Genomic DNA, 27,067 nt, shown 5'->3' with positions numbered 1-27,067 from the left:
GCCCTATCTCCTGTTGCCCATTTGGTTGCCTTCTGCTCTTGCTTACAGTAAGGAAATTCTTACCCTCAGGAATACCTCAGGAAAAAGTCAGCTTTAGGAGAGACTGAGTTTTGGGGTTTTGTCAGTTTTTAATAACAGGATGGAAATGCCTGTAATGCTCTGTTGTTTTTTTAATCAAAGCTAAATCATTCTACTTAATTAAAAGGGGAAAAATATTGCAAGGAACTAATTCAATCTCCTGTTCAAATCAAGACTATATTCAGAATTAGGTCAGGCTTTTTTGTGTCTGATTCAGTCAAGTTTTCAAGATGTCCAAAGATGAAGACTTAACTTCTCAGTCAAGACTTCTTTATATTCCATTCACTATTTTCCTGCCGCAACATCTGTATGTTACTTCTTATCCTTTCATTGTGCATCTATGGCAAGACAACAATTAGATCACCCCTCAGCCATCTATATTTTTTTTACACAGACCATACTTGCTCAGGCACAGTAAGTTCCAGTCTTGTGATACTGTGTCAGCCTAAAATGGAGTTCTACATTGCAGTTCCCCACAGGTCAGCACAACTTCAGGATTTTTTGCTTCTTGTCATGGAGATATTTGACAATTGGGATAGCACAAAGAAGCTTTAAAATATTTCTTTCCATTTTGAAGCACTACTGTACTGACCAAATAAATGACTGAGAACAAGATATAGGCCCTATCATTTCTTAGAGTGTGGTGAGATCTTTGCATAAAGGGTAAAGCACAGTGTCATTAGTATTAGTACCTGTGCAAATAATAATGTTTACTAGATTGGTGTCTAATACACCTGGAGAATAAATTATACTTACTTTCTCTCACACAAAATGCTCATCTTCATATTTACACTCCATGGGTAGTCATAGTACAGATAAACATTTCAATGAATCAAACTCTGGCGGGGAAGGATTGGACACAGTTAAAATATTAACATTAGATAGTAACTGCTGGCATAGTTAAATGTTGATTTATTTAAATATAGCCATCAAATTATAATGGGCTCTAATGCATGGGAATGAATTGCACTCTTGTTATGTTCGGTGAGTACTTAGCTATATCCTTTATGTAAACATCCTACTCACAGTAATCCAGTAAGGACATAAGGTAGAGACTGTTTATTTTAAGAGGTAAACCACTCAGGATTATACAGAAATTAGGATGTGCATGTAGATATGGAGGGTTTCTGATGTGAAGAAACTACAGAATGCCCATTTCACTCTGCTTTTGCTCCACAGTAAAATGTGGAGTGTATTCACCTAATTATTAAACTATCTATATTCCAGATTTACAGAAACATTTTAGTGTATATAAACTAAATCAGAAGTTAAATGCTGTTGACTTCAGTAGGAGATGAGTATGTGCTAATTTTTAAAAATAGAAAAAGTCATACACTTCTTCATAGTACATACGTTATTATTTGAACACTAGTTAAATGTGCGTGGTACTTCCTGTGGTAAAACAATGGGTTTATTTTCTCATAACCTGTAATATTTTGGACTGAAAATTTACATGCTGAGTGTCCCGCTTCTTTCTATTTGGATTTTTTTTAACCAGCATAATCACTTCTGGATGTGAATCTGTGACATAAAGCCTGGACTACCACTACCACTGGGTCTGACTTCCACAGAGGAATTATTTCAGACAGCTTGCTTATTCTTATTCCAAAGAGCTTGCTCTCCTCACACAACTGGAGGATCCAGCAGCCCATTTCATGTTGGAACTGCAGCAGTTCTGTGCAACTTTTGATTGCACAAATTTTGTCTTATTTCTGGGGAGCTTCTCTTGATACACAGGATGAGGCTGGGTAAAGCAGCAAGGTGAGATCAGAAATGCCTTTTGCGTGTAACACCTCAATTTATTGCAGAATTTAGTATCTGTGTGATGAGTGAGGCAGGCGACAAAAAGGTTAAGGTACTTGATTCTTTAACTGGATAGCTAAACTATTATCTTGCTGCTCTATCATTCCTGTGTGCTGTGTGCTAGATGCTCACTGACTGTGAGTTAATTTTTCTGGCTGTCTAGGTACCTTCCCATTGGATCCAAGTGTGCATTTCTACACTTGGCAGAGTGTGGGATTGTGCTCTGAAATTATCTATCTCATCATGCTAAATATTCTGCAAGATAGGGGATTACTGAGTCAAACCGAATCCCTGTTGGTTTAGATTAATATTGTTTTCTTTATTCCTGTGTCTACATAAATTAGGAATCATAATGGCTTCTCTTCCATTGAATCATGTTTCTGACTCTCATTTCTGCCATAGGAAAGATGAAAAGCAATTTAATAACTTTTTTTTTCTAGACTAGCATTTGAAGGCTCAAAAAAAAGCACAAAAAGAAAGATAAATCTGATGTTTCATCCATTCTTCACACTGAACAAAATAAAGATAACATGCCGAAAATATATGTTCATCTAATTTGTGACAATTAACAAACACCTACAATTAAAACCTTGCCATCAGTTTAGTATTTTTCTCAGAATGAAATAGGATTTGATTCATTTAATTTAGTTTCTTAAATTTAGACAGACTTGATCTCTTTCTGGAGATCCTTGTGAGTACCTTGTGATATTCACTGATGTACATAACGATGATTTCAGGCAAAAACTGCTTCATGACATAACTAAAACTGAGGCTCAGATCAGATATCTAAGTTAGGCATAGTGTGTACTATTCATTATTTTAGTATTATTCTAAAATAGTTTTCCAATAGCATGTAATGTACTAGGACATGCATATAACATGCATGAACCACGACCAAATCCCACTTCCCAAAACCTACTATCAACTCACATGAGTTAGACTAAGGCAAAACAGAAACTCCTGCTGCTTATTTTCTCCCTGCAGAGATCATTGCAAAGCATGCTGGATTGAACATTTAATCACAAGACAAGAAATGCTTTTGGAGCACCGTGCATAAGTGTGTTAAGTAGTGACATACATAGGGGACCCTGTGTTTTAGCTGAAGTGCATACCTTTTAAAAAATGCTTCTGAGATAAGGGTAAACATTGTGGGGGAAGTTGCTGAACACACAGGTCCTGTAGGAATCATACCCCTAATCCATTGGCTTGATTCAGTTTTCAGCACAATCAGTAAAATCCCACTGCCTTTGCTTGGCTTTGGGTTAGACCTCAAGGGTCATGAACTGCAGTAGAGCAGATACAAGCTTCCTCAGCTTGTGGACCTTTCTACCAGATTTCTGTTCAAACTTGTTAGCATCTGAATCTCAGGAGTATTTCTGGCATATACATCTCCAGAAACCAACACATACAGCAATTGTGTAAGTTATTGTCTGAAATCTCAAAGCTTACACTTCTAAAAAGGGCAACTGTAACTCTCCTTTTAAGTAACTGGGTACTATATCAGTAGATACCTCCAAGCTTGAAGATCTCTTTTGTGGGGTGTTTATGCACTTGTTTAGTTGTCATACTATAGTTTAATAAAACAATATGCCACTTAAACTACAGTCAGCCACTGCAGTCAGGGAATTTTTCCTCTGACCACTGTGGAGAGTTGGCTGCTCTAATTTCATTTGTTCAAATTAATGTGTTAACTCCCTCTGAGGAGGTAAGTAGTGTGTCACAGCTTGAGGCAGGACCTCTGCACACAAATCCTTTTAGTTCATAGCAGGGTTCAGGCATGCAAATGTTGACATTTTGAAATTGTTTCCCCAGTAGATCAAATTAGTATTAGTGGCTACAAAAAGGAAAACACATCTACCCTGATGCCTTTCATAATTAGACTAGCTAGAAATAAACCCAAATGTTTGCCATTGTATTAGAAGCTCCTGCTGGAATTACATTTCTTTAAGGAAGAAATAAAGCAAAAGAAAGTACTTTACCTTGAATATTTATTTAGTAGAAAATATTAAAATAACTTTTGAAAATTTTGGAAAAAGTAGTGCACTGGTTGTACGTGCATTGGTAATGTTCCATGGAGGTTCAGAATTCACTGATTTCTCACTGTCAGATATCCATTCTGCATGTATGTGTCAATAGGAAACCTTTTCATCATAAGGACAAGGAGTCATTTCCCCAGGTATTTCAGAAGTATGAATGTAGTATCCACCAGAAGGTCACAATCATAGAATCATAGAATGATAGAATAGTTAGGGTTGGAAAGGACCTTAAGATCATCTAGTTCCAACCCCCATGCCGTGGGCAGGGACACCTCACACTAAACCATATCACCCAAGGCTTCATCCAACCTGGCCTTGAACACTGCCAGGGATGGAGCATTCACTACCTCCCTGGGCAACCCATTCCAGTACCTCACCACCCTTACAGTAAAGAATTTCTTCCTTATATCCAATCTAAACCTCTGCTGTTTAAGTTTCAACCTGTTACCCCTTGTCCTGTCACTAAAGTCCCTAATGAATAGTCCCTCACCAGCATCCTTGTAAGCCCCCTTCAGGTACTGGAAGGCTGCTATGAGGTCTCCACGCACGCAGCCTTCTCTTCTCCAGGCTGAACAGCCCCAACTTTCTCAGCCTGTCTTCATACAGGAGGTGCTCCAATCCCCTCATCATCCTCGTGGCCCTCCTCTGGACTTGTTCTAACAGTTCCATGTCCTTTTGATGTTGAGGACACCAGAACTGCACACAATACTCCAAGTGAGGTCTCACAAGAGCAGAGTAGAGGGGCAGGATCGCTTCCTCTGACCTGCTGGTCATGCTCCTTTTGATGCAGCCCAGGATATGGTTGGCTTTCTGGGCTGTAAGAGCATACTGCCGGCTCATGTTAATTTTCTCATCACCAACACCCCCAAGTCCTTCTCTTCAGGGCTGCTCTGAACCTCTTCTTTGCCCAACCTGTAGCTGTGCCTGGGATTGCTCTGACCCAGGTGTAGGACCTTGCACTTGTCATGGTTAAACTTCATGAGGTTGGCATGAGCCCACCTCACAAGCGTGTCAAGGTCCCTCTGGATGGCATTCCTTCCCTCCAGCGTATAAACCGAACCACACAGCTTGGTGTCATCGGCAAACTTGCTGAGGGCACACTCAATTCCACTGTCCGTGTCACCGACAAAGATGTTGAACAAGACCAGTCCCAGCAGCGATCCCTGAGGAATGCCACTTGTGCTGCTTTGTGATGTCTTTCTTGGGTGTTACTTAGTCTTCAAACATTATAAACATGTAGAAAGCTTATTGTGATGTTAGTTTATTCCAGATCTAATCACAATCCTGTCTGATGATAAGGAGTTTTAGAGACACACTTAGGACACTTTGCTTTAAGTTATAGCCACATCTGCTGTAAATTAATTTGTGTTTACTAAAAGCAGTAGAGTTACACCAGATTCTATCAGCTGAAATCTGTCACTTTAGAATTTATTTGGAACCACCCAGTGTCGCTTTAATTTGGAAACTCCAACTCAGTGTCCTGTTCAATTCTAGGTGAATTGCAACTTCAAAATATTATTTTTAAAGCTTTTTTGGCAAATCTTCGGAGTATACGATTGACCACAATGTGTTCGTGTGAAACCATCAGGGAAAAACGTGAGCTTTCGTTTGACTTTCAGCAGAGGTTTTGTGTGAATGTTCCTCATCTGTCAACAGTGACTTGGATCAGTGTGGGCATTTGGAAGCCTGTGTGGCAGTTGACATACATATACACTTGAATATTGCACCCAAAGGAGCATTCTTTTGGAGGGAAATTAGCTGAGTAACCAGCAGAGCTGTTGAGAATGAATAATATCATTGGATCTGGAAGGGTAAGTGGAAAGTGCCCTGCCTTTTCCCCCAAAACATTCCAGTTGTTAATGTGTTCTTTACATAAACCAAACTTACACTCAGTCTACACAACCTATGTTTGCAATTCATTAAGTGCATTGTGCAAGTGTGGCAATTCCATGCCAATGGACAGTGTTTCCTGAATTTAGGTGAGAAATGGTCTTGTTTTAAGTCACCAAAGTGCAAAGAAATGTACAGTATGAAACAATTAACTAAATTAAGTTTCATGGTACATTTTTCAGAAATTGTTATGTGTTGGTAATTCTCATTTTGCATAATAAAGGAGAGAAGGCAAACCCTGCTTTGCATTTCAGTGTGGCTGGGCCATTTTGTTAATACCTTCAGTCTACAGGTCATCCTCCAAAGGTCTCTGTTCTGACAAGACCCAAAGTAAACTTATAAGAATGTGGTCTTTGATCTCTGTCTTGGTAAAAAAAAGTACTTTTTTTCTGTGGCTTGACAAAATATGATACACTGATTCTCAGTGATATCCCACTTGAAGACTCAGAAACATAAAACTTCCATTATTTCTCTTCTCTGATGCAGAATTCCACTGGACTTTATTCCTGGTGGTAATCACAGAGGGTAATGAGGCTATCATGTTCATGCACTGAATAAACTGTCATTTATTTAAATTGATGAGAGACCTAGGATCAGTGGTGTGGACTAGATCTTCTTTGTGCTAATGCAAAGAGAGAGGAAAAAACAAATACGAAATCTAGGAATCAGTGAATTTTTAGTGTGGTAGGCAGTCTCATCAGCTTTCCTTCCCAGTTAATTTAATTGAACAAAATATTGCTTGGTTTTGTTACTTTTGCAACAGTATTTTCACTTCTTCAGTTGTCATTTGTGTACATCTCACCTCACTCTTACTGACGTGCTGCAGAAGGTGGGAGGTGATGTGGCTGGACATGCAGCAGTTTGGCTATTTCAGCTGACAGCATCCATGAGGAACCTGCTATGAGCTGGCTGTGTGTGACTGGCCAAGTGTGCGTGGAGTCAAAACATCCTTTACTTTCAATTATCTTTGAATCCCCTTCTAAGGCTGCTCTGAATAGAGCCTGATGCACCAGGTGATTCAGTGTTCAGACAAGTCCAATTATATTTACACTGATAAGTCTTTAAGCAAATGAACTTTTGATCTGAGGTCAAGAACCACAAAGTTGTATCCAAATCTTGACATGCATTAAGCCTAGCCAGACAGCAGGTGCTACCTGAGTGCTGATAATCCACTCACTTTCCCTCTTCCATCTCTACTGAAAATTACTGATGGGTCTTTTTGGTGTTCACTTAAAAGGTCAAATATGGACAAGTTATTTCAAAACAGAAGGTATTTAGAAGGAGTAAGAGGTTGAAATGCTGTTATAGATGATGGATTCAATCAGCATGAAGGGATGCTGTTTGCAAATACTTCCACTCACCCAAGGAGGCCCCAAAGGCTTTGAGGAGGGAAGACAGAGTGGGGAGGAGGGTGGATCAGGGAATCCCCACTGACAGCCACAGAACACAGTCCAGGAGAGGAAGGTGTTGCAGCAGGTATTTTGCTGAATTACCTTTAATATCTTGCATATTTATTTTCCTTCTCAAGACCAAAGTCATGGCTGCACTTCCACCCATACCTGACTAGGTGAGAAATATGTTGTCTCCAGCCACAGCTAAAGAAAACACATAATATGGGGTTTCCATATTAGGGATTCTCCATAGTAGAAGATAATAGGGTTAGGTCAATCAGATAGTGATAGCTCCCGAGAATACTTTCTAAGTCTTTTAAAATTTGAATTTCAGGAACTTGGGGAGCTAGAGGCTGCATCTCTGAATTTGATAGCCTCTTAAGGATTTCTTTTCCTTGATCTTATCACTTGGCCCCTTGAAACTATAAATGATTTTACCATTTACAACAGCCCATATCAGGAATTTCCACAGCTTAGCTGTGTGTTGTGTGGATTAAGATGTTTTTTGGGGAGATTTTAAAACTAGTTAAAATGTTTCACACCATAATTTCTTGGTTTTATCTTGGTTTTATTTACAGTTCAAAATTTTCTTGAATGTCTTGAAATTTTAGGCAGAAATGCACTCTTCACAGCCCTTTTGGAGTATACCCATGATCCAGAAAACTAACGTAAAAATTGCATTTAAGGTTTATTTTCCATTTTGAATCTAGTGATTAATTAGAAATTCCTTTTTCCCTTTTGAATGTATAATAATTACAGAAACATTAAAAGTAGAAATAGTTTGGTTTGTGTAACCTGAAAGAAATTTGAAACTGTGGTTGATGGAGCAGAACCCTGAGAAAATTCACCTTGAGCTGAAAAATAGTACTGGGAACTTTGCTGATGTTTGATTATTAATTATGTTTATGGCATTTGGATGGAAAGAAGGAACTGAAAATTCCTTTTTCATGTACAGAACCTAATCTAACAGATTGTAGGTATAACTGGAAACATTCGATAAATAATAATAACTAATTTGAAGTAATATTTAATGTAATGGACACTAAATATATTCCTCACATTACAGAACCACAGCAATCAGATTCTTTTATCCGTGGTGTAATAACATTGATTTTTCATTAAGGTAAATTAAGAGAAAAACTTATCATCATTTACTCCATTTTGGCACTGAATTCTGTGCAAAGAGGGTCAGTGGTTGGAAGTCTCCTTTATTTTGCTGCAATTACAGTGCATTAGAGTTGTGTGTATCTGTCTGTGAGCTACACAGGCTGTTTAACTGCAGTCAGTGCTTTAAACCCCTTGCTGAAATTCATCCAAACCCTCCCTTATGGATTAGAAGAAATAAGAGCTATCAGAAGAGAGAAGGATACAAAACTGAGAATGAATTTTACTCATCCATTCTATTAATGTGAAAAGACAATTCCTCAAAGTGCTGGATATGTGATATCCCTTAACTAACTTAGCACCTTATATTTATTAATTCTTTTAAGTGAGCTCACTTCCTTTAGAAGTGATATGTTGGTTTGGCTCCTGAAACTAAATTTTCTTTAAGACTTAGAAAGTAATTCAGTACTATTTTCCCTGAAAAAGGAATACACTTGCATGAGAAAAGGATTTTATTATCTCAACTGCAACTCCACTACACCCATTGATGGTGTTGTTACTTTTGACTCTTAATTGTCCATGGTATGTGAATCATAAGGACTGGATTTTGGACTTTCGGGTTCAACTGTTAGGAATTTAGAGGAAAGGACAATATTGTTAAGAGATGAATGACAAAATTAACTGACCTCACTAGGCCAGTTTTTCAGAAAGGAATTTTCTAAGGTATCATGGTATTTTAAGTAGCTTGTGGGTAAATGGAACCCAAATATTTTGACAGTTTTTGACATTACCCAACAATTTTATTTGCACTTGAAAAAGTTTTGTTTTTTTTTTTCTTTTGTTTTGTTTTGTTGTCAGAAATAATGGTTCTTTGAATTTAAAAATAAATTAATCTAAAACTTCTCAATTCGTACTTGTGCAAAACCCAGCATGTAGATGTTCTGGCTTTGCATTTAGTATATCTGACTTTGATTCATTGTTGTGCTTATGACATAGTCATAGCCCCTGAGCTAACTTCAAAGTAGTTTGCCTGCTTAGCATGGTTTAAAACCCTAGTCATTCAACATGGAGCTTCACTGAAGCACTATTAGATGAAAAGCAAACTCAATTCGTCTTTGCTGGCCTCTTGGCTACTGTTGTCAGACACTACAAGTACATAAGTGAGTTTCAGCCTAGCTCAGGTTTGTCTGTACTGCAGCATGGTCAATATTTTGAGCAAGTCAATCTTCCCATCTCATCCCCCTTGGTCAAATGAAATGTATTTGTGTTTTGGGAAAACATCTATCTGTGCTGTTAGTCATTGAAAAGGTGTTAATGGCTCTGTGATATGGTATTTAATGAGACAAGGATGGTACTCTGTATAGATAAGGTAATCCTTGAAGTGTGACAACTACCCACAGTTTCACTTTCTTGATAACCAGTACAGGTTTTGCTTCTTAAAGACTGTTTCCAGCAGTATCACACAAATAGCTGAGAATTGATTAACTGCTAACTAGATCTGATAATTCAGTAATTTAATGAATGGGATTTAGCTGCTTGTTTACCTGTGCTAGCTCAGATGGTGCAATCTTAAACTAAGCTCACTGAGGATAAATTACCCAGGGTAGAGGGCTTAGTTAATATGCCTAAAGTGTTTCTACTATTTGAATAAGCAGGTTTAGAAACCATTGTCATTAGCTCAGTATTTTGCCATATTATTATGTCACATTTTAGAAAACCTTGAGAGTACAGATGTTGTCCTTAGCAGCTAGGAGTGCAACATTCATTGGTAGGATACATCACTTCCATTATTTCTCCTGAGCATTCCTTATACCTACAAAAATGGGAGGTAGAAAAGTTACCTACTCAAATCTTAAACCAGGTGGATTTCCCTTTAGATAAATACTTGGTAAAACCAGATCCTGGTCTCTTCACCATCATGTATTTCTGCCTGATTCATCTCACACACACAAAAATGCTATACGTAATATTTATCATCTGTGATTTTGTAGCAATGTTGTGCTTAAATACCTGTGAAGCTTACAGTTAAATATGTTCCATACCCTTTCTCACAAAGCCAAATTCATAATACGAGATTAGAAATACAAGAAATCAGGCTTTACAACTCTTTGTTTAGCTCAGAGTTTAACATTTCTCATGTTTCATAAGAAACCAACAGAGCAGTAAGGATAATCTGGATTCACTTTCAGAGACAGGACAAATAACGTAAATAATAAAGGGAAAACAGGTTGGCTTTAAAAATAAAACTGTTTTATGTCTTTGAAATATCATGTGACCCCTTCAATTATTCAAATCAAGAACACTTTAAGGGCTGTCATGCGGCTAAATAGCGCTGACATTAATGAGCTAAAATCTTCTCTCAGTTTTACAGTATAAAAAACATATGCATCAGTATTTTGAAGTCAAAGGAATCCATGCTTATGCCGGTGCAACTGAAACAAAACATTGGTGCAACATTCCTCCCTCCAAGTATCTGGTTTTAATCAAACTATACTCATGGCCTTCAAGTTTTCTTTGCTGCGGTGGAAGGTAGGCAGGAGTGTTTCATTTAAAATGCTTTGGTTTACATCAGGAGTGCACTAAGAACTGTATATCTTGTCCTAGCTGCTTCTAATTGATAAATTGTAATGAAAAGGTAGTAACCTAACTACATGTTCTCTCAGAAACACAAGTTTTACAGAAAACAAGAAAAAAGTTTCTGTTTTTTTAGTCTTACCAGCAAATTTCAGTGAAACCAGGTGATTGGCAGCTGTTATGATAAGGTAGATGAAGAGGAAGAAAGCTAGGACTGATGGAACAGCTGTGAGAGGCTCTGTTCCAATTGTATTTTGATTACAGATAAGATAACCTGCCCTTTTCTCCCAGTGATTTATCTCATTCAAATTACAATAACACCGAATTGCCATCAACAACAAATGCTGTGTAGTTTCAAGTTTATCTGGCTCATAATGTAGAAAAAATGCAAAGGGGCTGATTAGAAGAGTTTTCACGTTACATTTCTGAAAATGGATAAACCCCTCATTGCACTATGTGAGCTCATGCACTTTATGAACTTGTTTTCTGTTTCATTTCAGAATAAACTGATCACTTTCTGATATTCCCAAGCAACGTAATTCTAAAATTAGGTGAAAGCATACATTGGGGAGGGTTAGGGGGAGGTGGTGGTGTTATAATTTTTCTGTGTTGTTTTTATTTTCTTCTGGCCTAATGTGAAATCAAAGTCTAATTCTAAAAATAACTTGGAAATAACGGAACAGTTTAGATGGTACTAAAAGATGGATAGTCTGAGCAGTTAAAGATGTAACAAAACAAAGATTTCTGTAGGTGTTTTAATTTCCTTTTACCTCTTTTTTTCTTATTTCTTAGGTGAAATCTTAAAAAAATTGATAAATTATGTCCTTTGTTTTAAATAATTACTTTGTGCAAGTTTGAATTGTACCACTGACTCTTAGCAAGATTCTTATTTTTTGCAAGAGTAGGTGGCTGAGCCATCCTCCTCACTAAGGCCTAGATCTTAAGGTCCCAGTGATATCTGAGGTGGAGATGAAATAAAGTAGTTGACATATCAAGCAGTTAAATCCAGAGGGGAAAAAAATAAAAGACAAGTCCTCCTTCAGGCAATTAGCAGTGTTTAGTGAGCATTAGATATGGGATGGGGTCAAGTACCTGATTTCAGACATTTGACAATCACCCATCTCTCTCAGTTAGTTCCTGGCAACTTTTAGAATGTGTGGAAATACCCCACTGAAATATTTCACTCTGTACATGGCAGCTGTTGTCTATTCTGGGTGGGGAGTGGGCTCACAACAAATCTTCCTTTTCCCTGCTTATATACCTGGTTTTGCCGAATAAGCTCTATTGGCTGTCACCTTGCAGGAAGCTATCTTGATTTCCTGCCAGTCCCTGCCTTTCCAATAACTGACAGGGTCAGAATTCCTGGTCTCGACTGAGAGCAATAAAATGGGGAAGCTGCAGGAGAGATTGGAAGTTAAAATAGCCACTTCTTTTCCTTGCATGGTAGAAGTAGTATCTTGGAATTGAGTAAATAATCACTCAGAGAGTAATGACTAATTCATACCTGGGATTATTTACAGATATACATTCAGATATGCAGAAGAAGTACAGTATGCATCTGTGTAAGCAACAAATGCATGTGCAAACATGCGGCTACCTGATACTCTGTAGCCAAAGTAAAAGCCTGGCGAGAGAAGAAGGAAATGTTCTAGCATGACATTGTGGGAGGCATTGCTCACAATTCAGAAAAATCCCTGTTTGATGGCATAATACTCATTGACTCATCTTTTATCTACTGCTAGGAGATACACAGTGAGATCTTATCGTTGCTGGCAAAGGAATGAAGGTCGAGAGTTTGTGCAACCAGCAACCCACTCATTTGATTCACAAGCGTGTTATGACGAGCAGAACTGCCTATGTAATCTAGTCACTCTGCAGAGTCACCAGGAATAGGACATGGCCAAAACTGAATACTGGTGAGGAGACCTTTCCTCTGATTTCTCTAGAAATTGATATGGCCCTTTGATCCTTATCAACAAAAACAATCTTGGCTGGGATGTGACTGTGAAGTCTGTAGCAGGAATGCAGGCCAAAGCTCACAAAGTTTCTAACTTGTTACAAGCTCCCTCCTGCTAAAAAGAGAGTTTGTCTGGTAGTAGATAAGTAAAAAACCAAGATGGTTTTCTTTTGTTATGTTCTCCCCTTGACAAACTGAGCTGAAGGAACACAAGACATAAAACAAGGTTTATAGTGAAATACCAATCATGGGTAAAGCAAACCTCAGAATCTGCCTAACTGTATTCATCTTGGCTATAGCTGTTGTTCTCTGGCTTATTCTTTAACGAAAAAAGTGTCATAAAAAGAAACCAAATCTACATTCCTTGTGCATGAGTATCTCCATGGATTTCACTGCAGGAATTTGGCCTTCTGTGTGTATACATACTATTAAGTTGCAATTCCATTAGCAAATTAAATAACCATGTAATAAAAGGAAGGCAAAAGTTAGGGACTGGTTTTCTTCTTAATATTTGTCAGCTTGGTCTGTCAAAGTGAATGTCCTGACATAAGTAAGACTGGATCAAGAAAGACCATGCAGAGACTACAGAAAGGCACATTGAAAAAGGTCAAATATTTCAAGCTTGGATGCTGGGAGAGAAAGGAGAATAGCTGTAGCAAGCAGGTCAGTACTGTGAATTAAAGGTAGTTGAAATTAAGTGGTTAGTAGGATAATATGGCCCCCAAACTTTGAAAAACTCAACCTCTAGGTGTTTTCAGTGATCAACACAAGTGAAAATTCATTATTATATGATGGGTGTTTTAGATATGGTGCATTTCAAACCATGAGGTTTGGTCACCTGCAACACTTAATAAATGTGGGGAGCAAGCACCTATAATAAAAGCAATGAAGCCTTTATTACTTTCAAATATCACCACCCACTCTAAATCTACCTCATACAGCATTTAATAAGCAAATACTATGGCCATAATGAGCAGTGGTTAGCTTTATAAGGTTCATTCATTCCTGTTCAAAACAACAGGCATGACTACAGCTGAGGATGTGTCAAAAGAAAATAAGAAAATGCTCTCCGAGCAACTAATGAAGAAGTGGTACTTGGCTGCACCAGCTGCTGGAGAAAAGTCATCATCTTTTCAATAAAAATAACTGGACAAAGAATAGAAGAAGTAAAATATTACTTGGAGTACAGGCAGCCATTGTCTGTCTGCATAGGCCATGGATATATCAATGTTAAATAAGAACAACAACAGAAAAATGGAATACAATTAGGGTATGCATAATAGACAGTATTAATTTTATTAACTTGTTGAAGGCATTCATCATTTTCCTCATCATTGCAATGCAATGTTACGGTAAATCTTGGTTTCTATTAGCACTTACCAGCCAACATGACTGACTGATGCTTAACAAAATTGATGGATGTCATTGCCCTTTGAGGAGTATGTCCTGTCACTGCTGTTTCTTTCATTCTCTTAGCAATAGTCACTGTTGGATGCTGAAAAGACACTGGATAGTAAACACATTGAGACTAATGACTTTGAGGAAGTTAAACACTTAATTTGTATTGATTGTGAAAATGCTATTGCTTTGCTCTTCAGCAGCCCTTTCCAGAATATCATATGAAGCATATTCATCACTGGAAGAATACACATAAATTAGAATAAACAGCACAGAAACTGCTAAGATTATTTAGGTTTTCACCTCTTAGTTGTGGTGTAACTCAATCCTAACTAAGTTAGTAGTGAATGAGAATCATTAGCACCAAATGACATTTTTCTGCTCAACTTACATTCTCAACCTGATTCCTGATAGGGAGAAACCTGACTTCATGTGATTTGAAATACACTTGGAATATGCTTAGGCCTCATCTTTTGGGAAATAGACCCTGGAAATCTGATCATCTCCTGCAGAAGTCAATAATAGGACAGTACAACACATACTGGATTAAAATTCAGGAGAAATGTCCTAATTTTAGAGAAGGCAATGGTATTTAGCTTTTAGTTCAGCTTCAAAATGCATGTTCACAAAAAATCCCCACCAATGTAACATTTAACATTGCTGCACACTCTGTAAAGTCACAGAAAACTAAAAGAAAAAAAAAATATAAATATATATATATAAATATATATGTATTTCCATGTACAGCTACACTTGGTTCTTTTAAGTTATACTGTGGTGACATATGAACAGTGAAGACAGTGATGTAATTTACTCTTGGCCGTAATAAACCTTAGACTCCAATGCTATGATCTGGCATTTTTCATGAGTATTAGAAAGAAAGCAAACATCAATCACCATCTGAGAAGTGAATGTTTAGAACTCAGGTTTGTTTTAAACCAAGTAGCTGTGTGCCTAACTGATCTTGTTTCTATTTATATCAGTTTTACATTTGTGAAACATTGACTTCAGCAGACAGTTTTCTTTACGCTTCAGTCACCAAGGGCAGAATCATACCTATGCGAGTTCAAACCATTAAAGCTGAAAAAATTATAAAGGTTTTTGACAGCTATAAGAAAAATGATGAGACACAGATGACAGCACAGCATTTCTAGACAAGGGAGTTTTAAGACAAGTTAAGCAATCAATCATCTGCATTTAGTGAGTCGACATTCAACATCTGAATCAGTCATTACAATGTAAAGAGAATTAGTAAAGTCTCTAACAAAATGCAAATAAGTGAACTAGAGGACAATACAGTCAAATTCTAGAAGTTGGCAGGAAGCCAGAAGAATTATTTTGACAAGACTGCTTGGGGTGATTTGATTTCTTCTTCTTATACTAGAGAAACGGAGAGCTTCGGTCTTGAGCAGTACAAGTTTTAGAAAACTAATCTGTAGTACATCTGTATTGCTATATTTAGCCAGAAAAACTGTACAATAAGGAATATAATGCAATGCATGCCCTGGCACTTCGCTATGGTGCTACGCAAATTAACTCCTTCTAGTGCTCGTGATACTTTTGCCAGTAAGTGCAAAGAATACTGAGGCAAAGGTAGTCTGAATGTTCTGCAACTTTGAGTGTTATCTTTACCTTCCTTAACCTACTAATTCTTGCTATTATGGAGTATCAGCCTGCTTCAAAAGGCACCTGGTATAAGTGAATGTGAAAAGTTTAACATCTGTGTGACTACTAAGCTGCAAGGTGCTGAAATTCTGGAAAATCATAAGTACCACTATTATGCAGCTACAAGAAAGCTCTACCTGATGTCTTGCTTGTTCCAGTTAAAATAAAAGAATTTTAAACAAAGAAGGAAAATTATTTTTAAAAGAAAATTAAGCAACGATTTCTGTTTTAACAGCAGTTTTTAGCAGCACAGAGGATGCTGTCTTACACTCACTTATCATTGGAATAATGGTGGAAAAAGGGCCTGATCTTATTGAAAAGCAAAAACCAATAGGTAGCTGTGCTGTTAGGCAAATCCTGTTAGACTGTTCTGGGAGGAGAAACACTCGTCCTTGGCTTGCATATATGTCAGAGCTAACACATTAAGTGCTGGAAGGTATGTCCATGCCCTCTAGCCACCAGCCTTTGGATCCTGATATATTTGTTCCGTTTCTCATCTGTCCACAGGAGTGCTGTGTGAGGACTGCACTAGCATCAATGGAACTGTCCCCGCTCCTAAAACTACTTGTTTGCTTCTGTGTGTCATAAGGTCAGGGCTTAAACCACACAGGATTTGTCATTGCAGGGAGAATTTCTTATCATGAAATTAGTGCAGATACACCTTGAAATGATAGGGATGGTCTGTATTTGGTCCTGATATGAAAGTAGATAGACAGGAATAAAGAAAGAATGTTTTCATGAAAGCTTATGTAAGTATGGTCCGTATTATGGAAAAATATTTTTAAGCAGTTTCAAGAAAAATGCATATTTCTTTTTTAATGGTTGTGAATAGCTAAGAGGATTCTGCAGATCATTTTGCTGAAATCCTGTTCTTGGCAAGTACAAAGGTTCTGGGAAGAGCATGAGAGCTAGAAAATTATTCTTGAGCTTAAACAGAAGCAAACTTACCTTCTCTACCTTAATTCTTATAATGGATAAATACAGAATTCCAAGCAAGGGAACTGTGTCAGTAGCTGGGAAGATAGTAATACATGTAAGAATAGATTGCATGTGTTATCTCATCAACTAGTCATTCTTATGCACTTTCTCATAACTTACAGATCTGTATGTAATTCTTTTGTATGCCAAAAGCAGGAGATTTTTGTGTCTAGAGGTGTTTTTTATCAACTGGACATCCTCAAGTTTACCCTTGTAAATCTCATTGATTGAACAAAATTGAACTTTGTCCAACAGTTGATAAGTTCCATGGATAAGATTTTACCACCTAAAACCTCTTTTAATTGATTTCACTGATATTTTGACCTTTGTTTTTGTAGAACTGAATCTCACAGTCAGTTTGGGTTTGTGTACTTGAAATAAAAACATTCATGAGCTCAGCTACATAACTCTTTCACTGGTTTCTGTGCCATAAGTATAAATTCCTAAACTGAAATATTTATAAGTCAAAATATTAGAGTGTATTTTATTTGACTGTGTTATCAATTAAAGTATTATTTTTATCTTACAGAAATGTTGGAATCCAACAATATAATCAATTTCAATGGACTAGCTAATAGCTCCAGTTACCATACTTTCCTCTTGGATGAAGAACGGAGCCGGCTGTACGTTGGAGCAAAGGATCACATATTTTCTTTCAACCTGGTTAACATCAAGGAATATCAAAAGGTACGCTCACTCATGTTTTGTACAACACAACTATATACTTATAATGTTGCAGCATTGTTATTACTCTGACTACACTGGGCACTGTATGAATTATGGAGTAAGTGTTTGGATGTCAAGAATACTATTACAACACAAACATTTGCTGACTTGATGAAGAGAAATTTATAATAAGCCTATAGCCTGAGTGTATAAAATACAAAGCTTTTTTCATACTGTGGAAAAGTAAATGCTAAACGAATAACCCACCTATGTCCCAAACAAGACACTTTTTCTGCTAAAAAACCCAAACAACTGTTATGACAATTAACACAAAAAAAGGACTTTTTGCTCTGTATTTGTTTGCACCTAAGAAGCAGCTGTTTGGGAGTCCAAGTGCTGATTTCTTTCCTTTAACCCAGCACTTGTAGGCACTCTGCTTCTGCTTCTTTTGAACCAAAATAGGTTCAGTTTTAATAAAAGAGGAGAAGGTCCTTGAAAACTTGCCATTCCTGATGGAGAGCATAATTTTGCAGTAAAAGCTGGTGATGAATTAAAAGCTGACAACAGTTCAGCACTGTGCTTTTGTTCAAGGCTAAACAAATAATTTCATTTTCAAATTATTTTAGTAAGACAAAATGTTGCAAAGGTAAACAATGCTATGGAGGTTTGATTTGTTGTATTAAGCATTTTGATGGTACTTTCTAAAATCCAGAGAGTAGCCTTTTATGAGAGATAAATTGCTTCAATACCCAGGGATTTCTTTTCTTGGTGTTCCTGACCTTTGGCCTGTTTGACTATTGGCTTCCTAAGATGATAGCAATAAATACCTTGTGTTTTCTGTTCAGAGGGAAGACTGGCTATTCATTTGTATTCTCTAAGGAAAAAGGATAAAAGGAAAACTGGGTATTTTCTTTTCTATTCTCTTTAGAGCAGCTATAAAGGAAACTAGCTATTTATTTGAATTCTCTGAGGGATTGATAGCTTAATGTGCAAAACATCTGGAATAATTAAAGGAAAAAAGGTGTTTCAGTTGCAGAAAACAGCTCTGTAAGAGGAATTATATCTTGCATGCATACATATTCAGATACCTTTAGCATACCATTTGAAATCATATACAAATATTACTATAGTGAATAAAGAATTGCTTTTAGTAACATGCAACTGAGTGTTTCCAAAAAACTGAGAAGAACAGACTTACAATTTAGATTTAAGATTTAAGAACAGACAAAAGGCTTAAAGAATTTGGGTATCTGCTTATTAAAGACAGGAGGGTCACAGAAGAAACTTCGATCAATATTACAATGCAGCCAGTGCTGCGCTTGACCACAAACCTCACCAGTTGTTGCTTCCATCATGTAAATAAGCACTGAGGTTCCTGTCTAAATGCAGACGGCAGCACAGGACTTCAAAGAAGCACAACTCAAAAAGCCAAATTTTCCAGTCTATTAAAACCAGTACAATTTAGGCAAATTTTAAACCAAATTAGAAGAAATAATGTTCTGTAAGAATAAGGAAAAAGAACATCTAGCCATTCATTTTTATGTATTAAAATGCTGAGTTTAGTAATACAGAAATCTGTGCCCAAAACTTGAACTGAGTTTGAACTGGTCCTTTTGGGAGATCTCAGAAGTTTGGTTAACGTTTTTCAAACTAGTAAATTTAAATTTTCACATGTCTCTGTACATTTTAAGCTGAGAATAGAAACAGGAAGTAACAGGAATCCTTTGAGAGAGAATGTGCTCATAAAATTTTCAGTCTTATTTTATAGACTTAAGATGTTCTATTGCTTGGACTGGTTGTTTGGATTTCATTGAGTTTTAAGAAAATTTTGAATTTAAAATGTGTTTGCAAACTGTATTTTCAAGTGCCATATCTAATGTCTCCTTAGACCTCTTATATCATCCATATTAATTCTTTTTGCTTTTTGAATGCCTTGACGTTTATAGTTTTAGCAAGCTATATTGAACACCAAAGCTGTAATCCAGACTTACGGCCATTCATATTGCATTATCTGAGGCTCCCAAATGAATAGCATGGCATTTTATGAGAAGATCATGTTTTATTCTATATGTAATTCCTAAAAGCTTTTCAAAAAAACCCACCATGAATAATTGACTGTGAAGGTCTCTGGATTTTCTCTGTATGAGGTGAGACCCATTTTCTGCTAAGCAAACACTCCAGTAAACGTAGGGTTAGGTTTACTTGTGTTAGGGTAGCTCTATAGGAACAGCATAAATGTTTCAATTTTGGTAGTGGGATACTTTTAAAATAGTATGGTTTCTTTTTTATTATTTAATTAAACTTAGTAATAGAGTGAAATAGTAGACACACTGAAGAGGCAGACTTTATTTCTGGTGCTGTAACTAATGTGAGATCACAAGCACATAGATTCAATTTATTGTTAGTGTCTGCAATTTTTTGCTTTTAGTCTCTTATTTCATTGTGTCACATTTAAAACTATGAAAGAACACTCACTTCATGGAGAGTCAACACTCTTATCATCTTTATTCAAGACTCACAGCTTAGATTCACAATACAGGCTATATTCCTATCTCAAGATATTTTTCCTGTGATTCATACTATCCCTAGTTTGCTCCTATTGCTTCATTTCTTTGTTGTCAAATTTTATGGAAGAAAAGGAAATAAAGAAAAGAACAGGGAAAAGAGAAACTGGGTAAAGACATTGTAGCATTTGGTCTGCAATTTGTGATTATTGAAGCATGAAATAACACAATGTGATTTTTGTTCTGTATCTTTAGATTGTTTGGCCTGTATCTCATTCCCGAAGGGATGAGTGCAAGTGGGCTGGAAAAGATATTCTCGTAAGTACAAATCTTTTTAGCATTTTATTTTTCTTTTCTAAAACATTGTAAATATTTTATTATATTTTATTTTATTTTGTTAACTCTTAAAGTATTTTTCCTCCCAGGTAAGGTCACATATCTGATAAAAACTAAGTCTCGAGCTACCTCATCCTTCTTATTCAAAATAATGAAATTTTGTCTTCAAGAATGAGGATTTAAATTTATTAATGGAAATGAAACAAATTAAATAGAATTAATTAAAAAAAAAAGAAATCAACTAGAAAGAGGGAAGTAGAGATATCAGAAAGGAAGAGAAATATCAGAATAAGAAATATTAACCTTTGTGTACTTGTCTCCTGATTGTATTTTGACCTATTTTTGCCCTGCTAAAGATCCTAGTCCTACAGTAAGTTCCAAAAAATGCTTTCTCTTTGTGAGATCTCAGTAAGAGTCAGTGGTTTTCACTGAGCTATTCTCTGCATGGAGTTTGTAGCAAGATTGAGGTCAAGGCGGTTTTAATGTTCTACATCTTTTTTGGTGCCTCAGGAAAGACTCTGTTACACTACACATAATTTTCTGTATATTTTCCCTCTTTCCTGTGTACATTTTATTCCCTGTATTTATGAGGCAGGAAAGACATAGCCAGTAGCCCCCAAATAATAGTACTTCCATACTGGTAATAAGTGTCTTTTTCATAAGAATAATATGGAAAATGGGAAGACAGAGCTAAAGAAGGGAGAAAAAAATGATAAAAAATACATGCATGGAATAAGCCAAACAAATACTTGCATAGCATAGCCAAATGGGAAATCATTGTGGTTGCCAAGGTATAACTGAGAGTGGAACTTGGCCCCATGTGTATATGCTATTGGCCTGATTTTCAGAGATGAATCTGTAAAATATTCATAATGCCAACCATATGCCTCTAGAGAGCTCCATCTGAATAATTTCCTAGGTCATAATAAAAATAGTTTCATCAGTCTTTACTGGGGCCGTAGAGGACAGTTGTCTTCATAAAAAGCCATTTGGGAACAGTAGAGGTGGATTAGGTGAAAACTAAGAAATATGGGTTAAGCTATATATGTAAAGGGGCAGCTGAAGTGTCAGATACTTGGGCTAGATTATTACATAGAAATAATACATTTAAATTAATCCACCTTCATGTTCACAAATAATTTTCAGGAGTACTTTGCAAGGTGAGGACTAAAATATCTAATACTCAAGTTTAGAAGAAAAAAAGGTTAGTGTTAGATGCCTGAGCAAATTAACTAACCTTGCAGCTTGATCTTGTACTAAGTATTATGATACCACATTAAGCAGATTTTTTTATAGCTGGGGTTGCAACCTAGAAAATTAGTAAGAGATGCAGCACCTAAATTTAATGTATACTCTTCCAGTTTTTAATAATTACTTTTATAAATTCACAATAGCAAGAAAGAGCATGTTTTATACATTGCATTAGGCCAATTCCAATCCATTCATTGTAGACAGAGATACTATTATACTGAAGTAAGCTGGCAAGTTCAGGTCCCCATCCTCTGACTGTAGTAAGCTTGAGAGGACTGTTTATACTATAACTATTTTATTCACCTTGATTCTCTTGCTGATCACGATTAAAAGATGAAGCCCACACCACACTCCAGTGCAGTGTGTGATGCTTGCACTTTACCTGCCTGCTATGATCGTAGGCATTAGAAACAGCACTCCCACAGGCTGGTGGAAAACAGGTAGAACAGGAGTGCAGAGCTCAGGACACAGTGCAGCCCAACCTGAGAGTTGCTAAAATCAGATAATTCGCTTTCATAAACATTTATGTGGCTGTTGGGGATGGTTTTGCTTTCTTTTCCTTAATTTTTAGAGTTCACCATAAGTGCAGGTGTGAAAAAAAGAAAAAAGATAATGCATAGGTCATATGTAATATGGGTCCAGTTTTGGTAGTCAACTAGAAAGACGGAATATATATTTTGGTGTATTCAAGTCATCACCTTTAAATAGTTACAGCTACCTATTCTTGACATAAAACAATGCATTACAAGCAAAGCATTTAACGTAACTGCTTTAACTGTAATTACGGAAAAGGATTACAAATCATTTAAGAAACATATTATTCCTCCCTCATTTATTCCTTAAAGCCATTGTCAGTACCTTGGGAGTGTGAAATATGAAGGCCATAAAAATAACTCGACAGACTGTCATTAGAGGGAACAAGAGGAAAAGGGGACAAATAAAGTGCCATATAAACCATGCTCGATTTAATACTGCTTTCAGCATGTAGCACTGCTAAGATATAAGATACTCTTCACTTGTGATGGCTCAGGACAGTCTGTACTTCTGCATTCAGGTCTTTTTAAACAACTTCTTTTTTTAATTATTGATCTCCAGGGGAAATCAGTGCTGAAAAGGCAAGTCCTCACTAATAGGCCAGGTGCACTGCAGCAGCTGCAGCACAAGCATAACCCCAGCTCTGCCCCGCTGCTAACCTCAGCTATGACCTCCGAGATTTCCTCTCATAATTATAAGAGGTAATTTACTGTCACCCCTTCAGAGGGATTCCTTATACTGACGCTGTCAGTCAGGCCAGTGTAGGTGCAGCAGGTTTGTAGCTCAGGACAGTTCATGAGGGATTTGAGGAGTGCAGCCGACTTGGGCTGTTCCTGCCCTACTGATATCCTTTTCTTTGTTCCTTAAACAGTCATTTTCATATCTGTTTCTTAAAGGGCTTAATATAGGTTAATTAGTGAAGCTTTGCTCACTGTATTGGTAGATCAACCTTTTAAAGTATGTTTCAAATCTTATATGAGTAAACTGAGAAGAGAGGCTAAAAGACTTCCCTGGCTATGCAATACTTAACAGCAGGATTTCTCTGATAGAAGTTTACTGCTACACTTTCCCACAAAATACAGATTTTTTTTCCAATAAAATAATAATTACTGTCCCATGTAAGTACTTTAGTATTACAACATATTTCCATTTCCTCATTGTAAAGTATTATGAGCACCAAAATAACATAGTTCATAAAAAAATGAAAGACTATAAATAACAAGTAAGATATTTTTCTTACGTAATTTTACTAAATGAGCAATTCTGTGAGGATTTCTTGTTACTCTGGACTTTAGTCTCTCATTTGATCTATTTTGATTGCTCTAAGTCCTGTGAATATTTCTCATGATTCCTGACCAGACCTTGGAAATGATCAAAGAAGACAAAGTCTCTACAGAATACTTTGCAGCTTTTGTACTGAGCTTGCAGTACAGACATGATGCTAGTCATATCCCTCACTAGTGAGCCTCAGTATTTTGGTTTTAAGATCTCACAAGCACCTGGGACCCAGCAGAAACACGTGACAACCTCTGCATTACATATGGGTTAAATAATTCCACTTTGACATTCCTGGAGTGTTATAAACTAGCAAGGCAAAGATTGGGTGACTTACAAGAGTTACCAGAAACACTAGTAGTTTTGCAGGTAGGGATAGGGTAGGGGTAGCTTCTTGACTGAAAAGTCCATCTAGTCCTTAAACTACTAATTTGCTCTTGTTTCAAAAGTTTTGACTGCCATTTAGTTGATACATGTCTGCACTAGATTTGGCTGAGGCACCATAGCAGTAGTTCACATGGTGCACAATTAATCAAATAAATCCCTATTAAAGGTTATGATAGATTTCTACGACTTGAAAGCTTTAAAGACGTGTTTCTGAAGGGCACCTTAGGATGTTATTTTCAAATGTGATTTGACTAATTTATTTAGCCACTGTTAAAGATCCCATCCCAAATTCAATTGTTAAAATGATCCTTTCTGGCCTTGACATGTATAAATCTTTAAAATTTCAGTGGGTACTTTAACAAAGTCACATAGGACAAGCTACATGATGACAGATACACACTTTGCATGCTGTATGAAATTGGCTTCTGTCTGGATGTTTCTGGTGAGAAATAAATGTTGATATATGGATACAGAAGGTACCAAGTGTTTTTACTTGGTACCGGCAAGCTTCTACAAATGCTATGACATATGAACAAGTGGGTCCATACAGAGGGTTACACTACACTTTTGTGTCATTTCCTTAACAGCTGAAGTGTATCAGCACAATTGTGTGCGTGTGTTATAATGTATAGGAAATAGATATCTACTTGGGGTATTTGACATTAAATTTTACCTAGTTATTAACTCTTACCTAAACTCAGCTATAATCAACTCTTTTTATACTTGGTAGCTCTCTTGGTGGTCATTTGGAATCATTTTGGATCAGAAATCTATACCCAGTTAAGAAGAAATAGGACTCTTTTCACTACACATGATATAGCTATATTCTGTATGTGCTTCTTTGCATTTAATTATTGGTACTTAATTACTGAGTTTATAGTTCATGCAGGTAGAATCACATGACTGTAATTTAATACACCATCTCATTTGTTATGATAATAATTAAGCCAAAATGTTTATATGCCATCTCAGTTTATGCTTCCTTTAAAGTTTTCCAGCCCCTCCTTACATCATAGGAAGATTAGAAATTGCACAAGCTTATAGATCCATCAGTGCACAATGATTTTATTTAGAAATAAAGAAGAAAAAATAAGAACCAAAAGAAGTGGTGTGTAACTTAGCAAGTGCCCCTTAGCCATATCTGGTGATTCTCTGGCAAAACAAAGCTGGCAATAAATGCACACTATTCCCTTTAACTCATTTTATCGCTCTTGTTGCCTTAGGGAATACAGAAGAACACGGAGGCAGGAAGTAAAAGTAATTCTTTTCATCTGTTTATGTAAACAAAGATCTGAAGCAGGAATCTGAAAATTAAATATACTGTGCTGGCTAGATCTAGAAAGTTTGCTTCTAAATTCATCTGACAGGCACAATTTTTCCTGTCAAATTACTTCTGGCTCTTTTGGGTGTGCCAAAGAGAAGTTTGTCACTTTCCTACAGGGTTCTTCCTTTAGAAGATATCTACAGGCAGATTTCCAGCTTTTCTGTCACCAAGACAGACCATCATCCCCATTTCTTTTCTGGCTTCCTGTCTCCAGAATAGCACTGAAATCCTTTAACAGAGCCTCAAGACCCAGGACCCCTTCCAGCCTGGAGAGAGGGAAAGGTGAATGTCCCCTGGGAGTAGGAAGGGCTAAAGTCAGAAAAAATCCAAAGCAGTGTACTTCTAGTGAGGTTAGGGACAGAATTTACTCTCAATATTGCTTACTAGAAGAAGAAATGTGACTTCTGAGGCATTTTGTAATACAAATAGTGCCACTGCATATCCCTTTCAACTCTTATCAGCTGTTGCAGTTAGTATGCTTGTTTTATCAGCTTGAGGGCTCCTTAATCTTGTCCAAGATTTTTAATGTGGGCATGATTTCTTGCTAAAGAATTCCTTACCATTTGGGAGATGAGGGAGTGAAACATTCTGTAAGTAGTGTGCTGCTTTAATACTGCTGCTGCATAAAACTGCTTTGCATAGACTACAAACAAAAGAGAAAGACTGATGGGGGAAAAGATAAAACAAACTTACAACCCCTTCAGTTAGAGGTGAACTGAGCCTGGTAAAAAGAATCATACTACACTGTAGTCCTTCAAAGTCCCATGGAGCTCCCTAGCAGAATTTCCCTTTCTGGGAAATCCTGATTGTGCCAGCTCCATTTCTTGGATGGACCACCAAAACACATGCACCAGCATAAAGCCTCATTTATGGCTCTTAGTTCAGATGTTGATCCTACAGCTTGTGTTCATTTAGGCATTTGCATATATTTCTTTGTATGAACTGACCAAGGCAAATCAGTTACTCTAAGGTAATAATGTGTACTTAAGCAGAGGAAGAATTAAGTTGGCTGTTGTTCAGATTTTCTTATTTTACCCAGTTATGTATCATGGGAAGTCATTTAAGTTTTTCAGTATGGGAAAAAAATTGATATAGATCAAGGAGAAAGCTAATTTTCTAATTTTGAGCTTATTTTTCTTCTTATAGGTGTGACTATAGAAATTTGCTTCTGAAGGAAACTTAATATTCAGCAAATTTAATGCAGTCTTGCAGAAATGTTTTCTTTGTTGTTTTTGAAATACAAAGTCACACACTTAACAAAGGGGAAGTAAAGGAGTAATGAAGGAAAATAATAATTCCCAAAATTATGGGTTTAATTTTCTATCAATAGAAGTTCCTCATGAGCCCTACTTTGGCCTTGGCAAAGTCTGAGAATTACTTTTATTTATGGCTGAATTACCAGCTATTGCTATTTCAAAATGATGTTGGGTAATTCCCTGTTATGATTTATTGCGTTCCAAGATGGACAGAATAAATTTATTCTTTGTACATTCCTTTCCAGAGAAACACATTAACTGGATGACTAGTAAAAATGATCAATATGTTTAGTCCCTATTTTCTTTCAGGGCTTCAGTCCTGCTTCACATTCTTTCTGTTTGTAGTGTTTGGGTTTTTTTTGTTTGTTGTTTTTTTTTTTTCTCTTGTTGTGGGGTTTTGTTTGCTTGTTTTTTTTGTTTAGTTTAATTTTTTGTATTATCCATTGTTTAATAAAAGGAAGGCTAGTTTAAAAATTAAGGCTAGGTCTGCTCTGAAAGATCACGTATCACCATTCCTCAATACTCAAGATGTGGTCACTATGTTACTATTAAATTAGTTAACAACTAATTATTTTCTGTACTTCTGTTACTTACATTCACCAAAACCAAGTCTGCTAAATTCCTCCCTGCTGTACACAAGGCTACAGTATTGTCTTTTTC

At 36.7% G+C, this 27,067-nt stretch overlaps 1 protein-coding gene across 2 annotated transcripts in view; it reads left to right on the top strand.

The window, feature by feature from the left end:
- The window catches only part of SEMA3A (semaphorin 3A), a 168,863-nt gene that overhangs the window by 31,567 nt on the left and 110,229 nt on the right, over positions 1-27,067 (top strand). Inside the window, exons 1-3 of one of the 2 annotated variants that reach the window (XM_031048323.1) lie at positions 12,744-12,792; positions 17,404-17,561; positions 20,300-20,362. In XM_031048323.1, the coding sequence (XP_030904183.1) occupies positions 17,406-17,561; positions 20,300-20,362 (219 nt within the window). In that variant the 5' untranslated portion in view covers positions 12,744-12,792; positions 17,404-17,405. Of the gene's footprint in view, positions 1-12,743; positions 12,793-17,403; positions 17,562-20,299; positions 20,363-27,067 lie in introns of those variants that run through there. The other variant, XM_034062860.1, reaches the window with a different exon arrangement.

Source organism: Melopsittacus undulatus, chromosome 5, assembly GCF_012275295.1.
Source record: "Melopsittacus undulatus isolate bMelUnd1 chromosome 5, bMelUnd1.mat.Z, whole genome shotgun sequence".
NCBI classification, from domain to species: Eukaryota; Metazoa; Chordata; class Aves; order Psittaciformes; family Psittaculidae; genus Melopsittacus; species Melopsittacus undulatus.
This window is presented reverse-complemented; position numbering and strand designations above follow the sequence as displayed.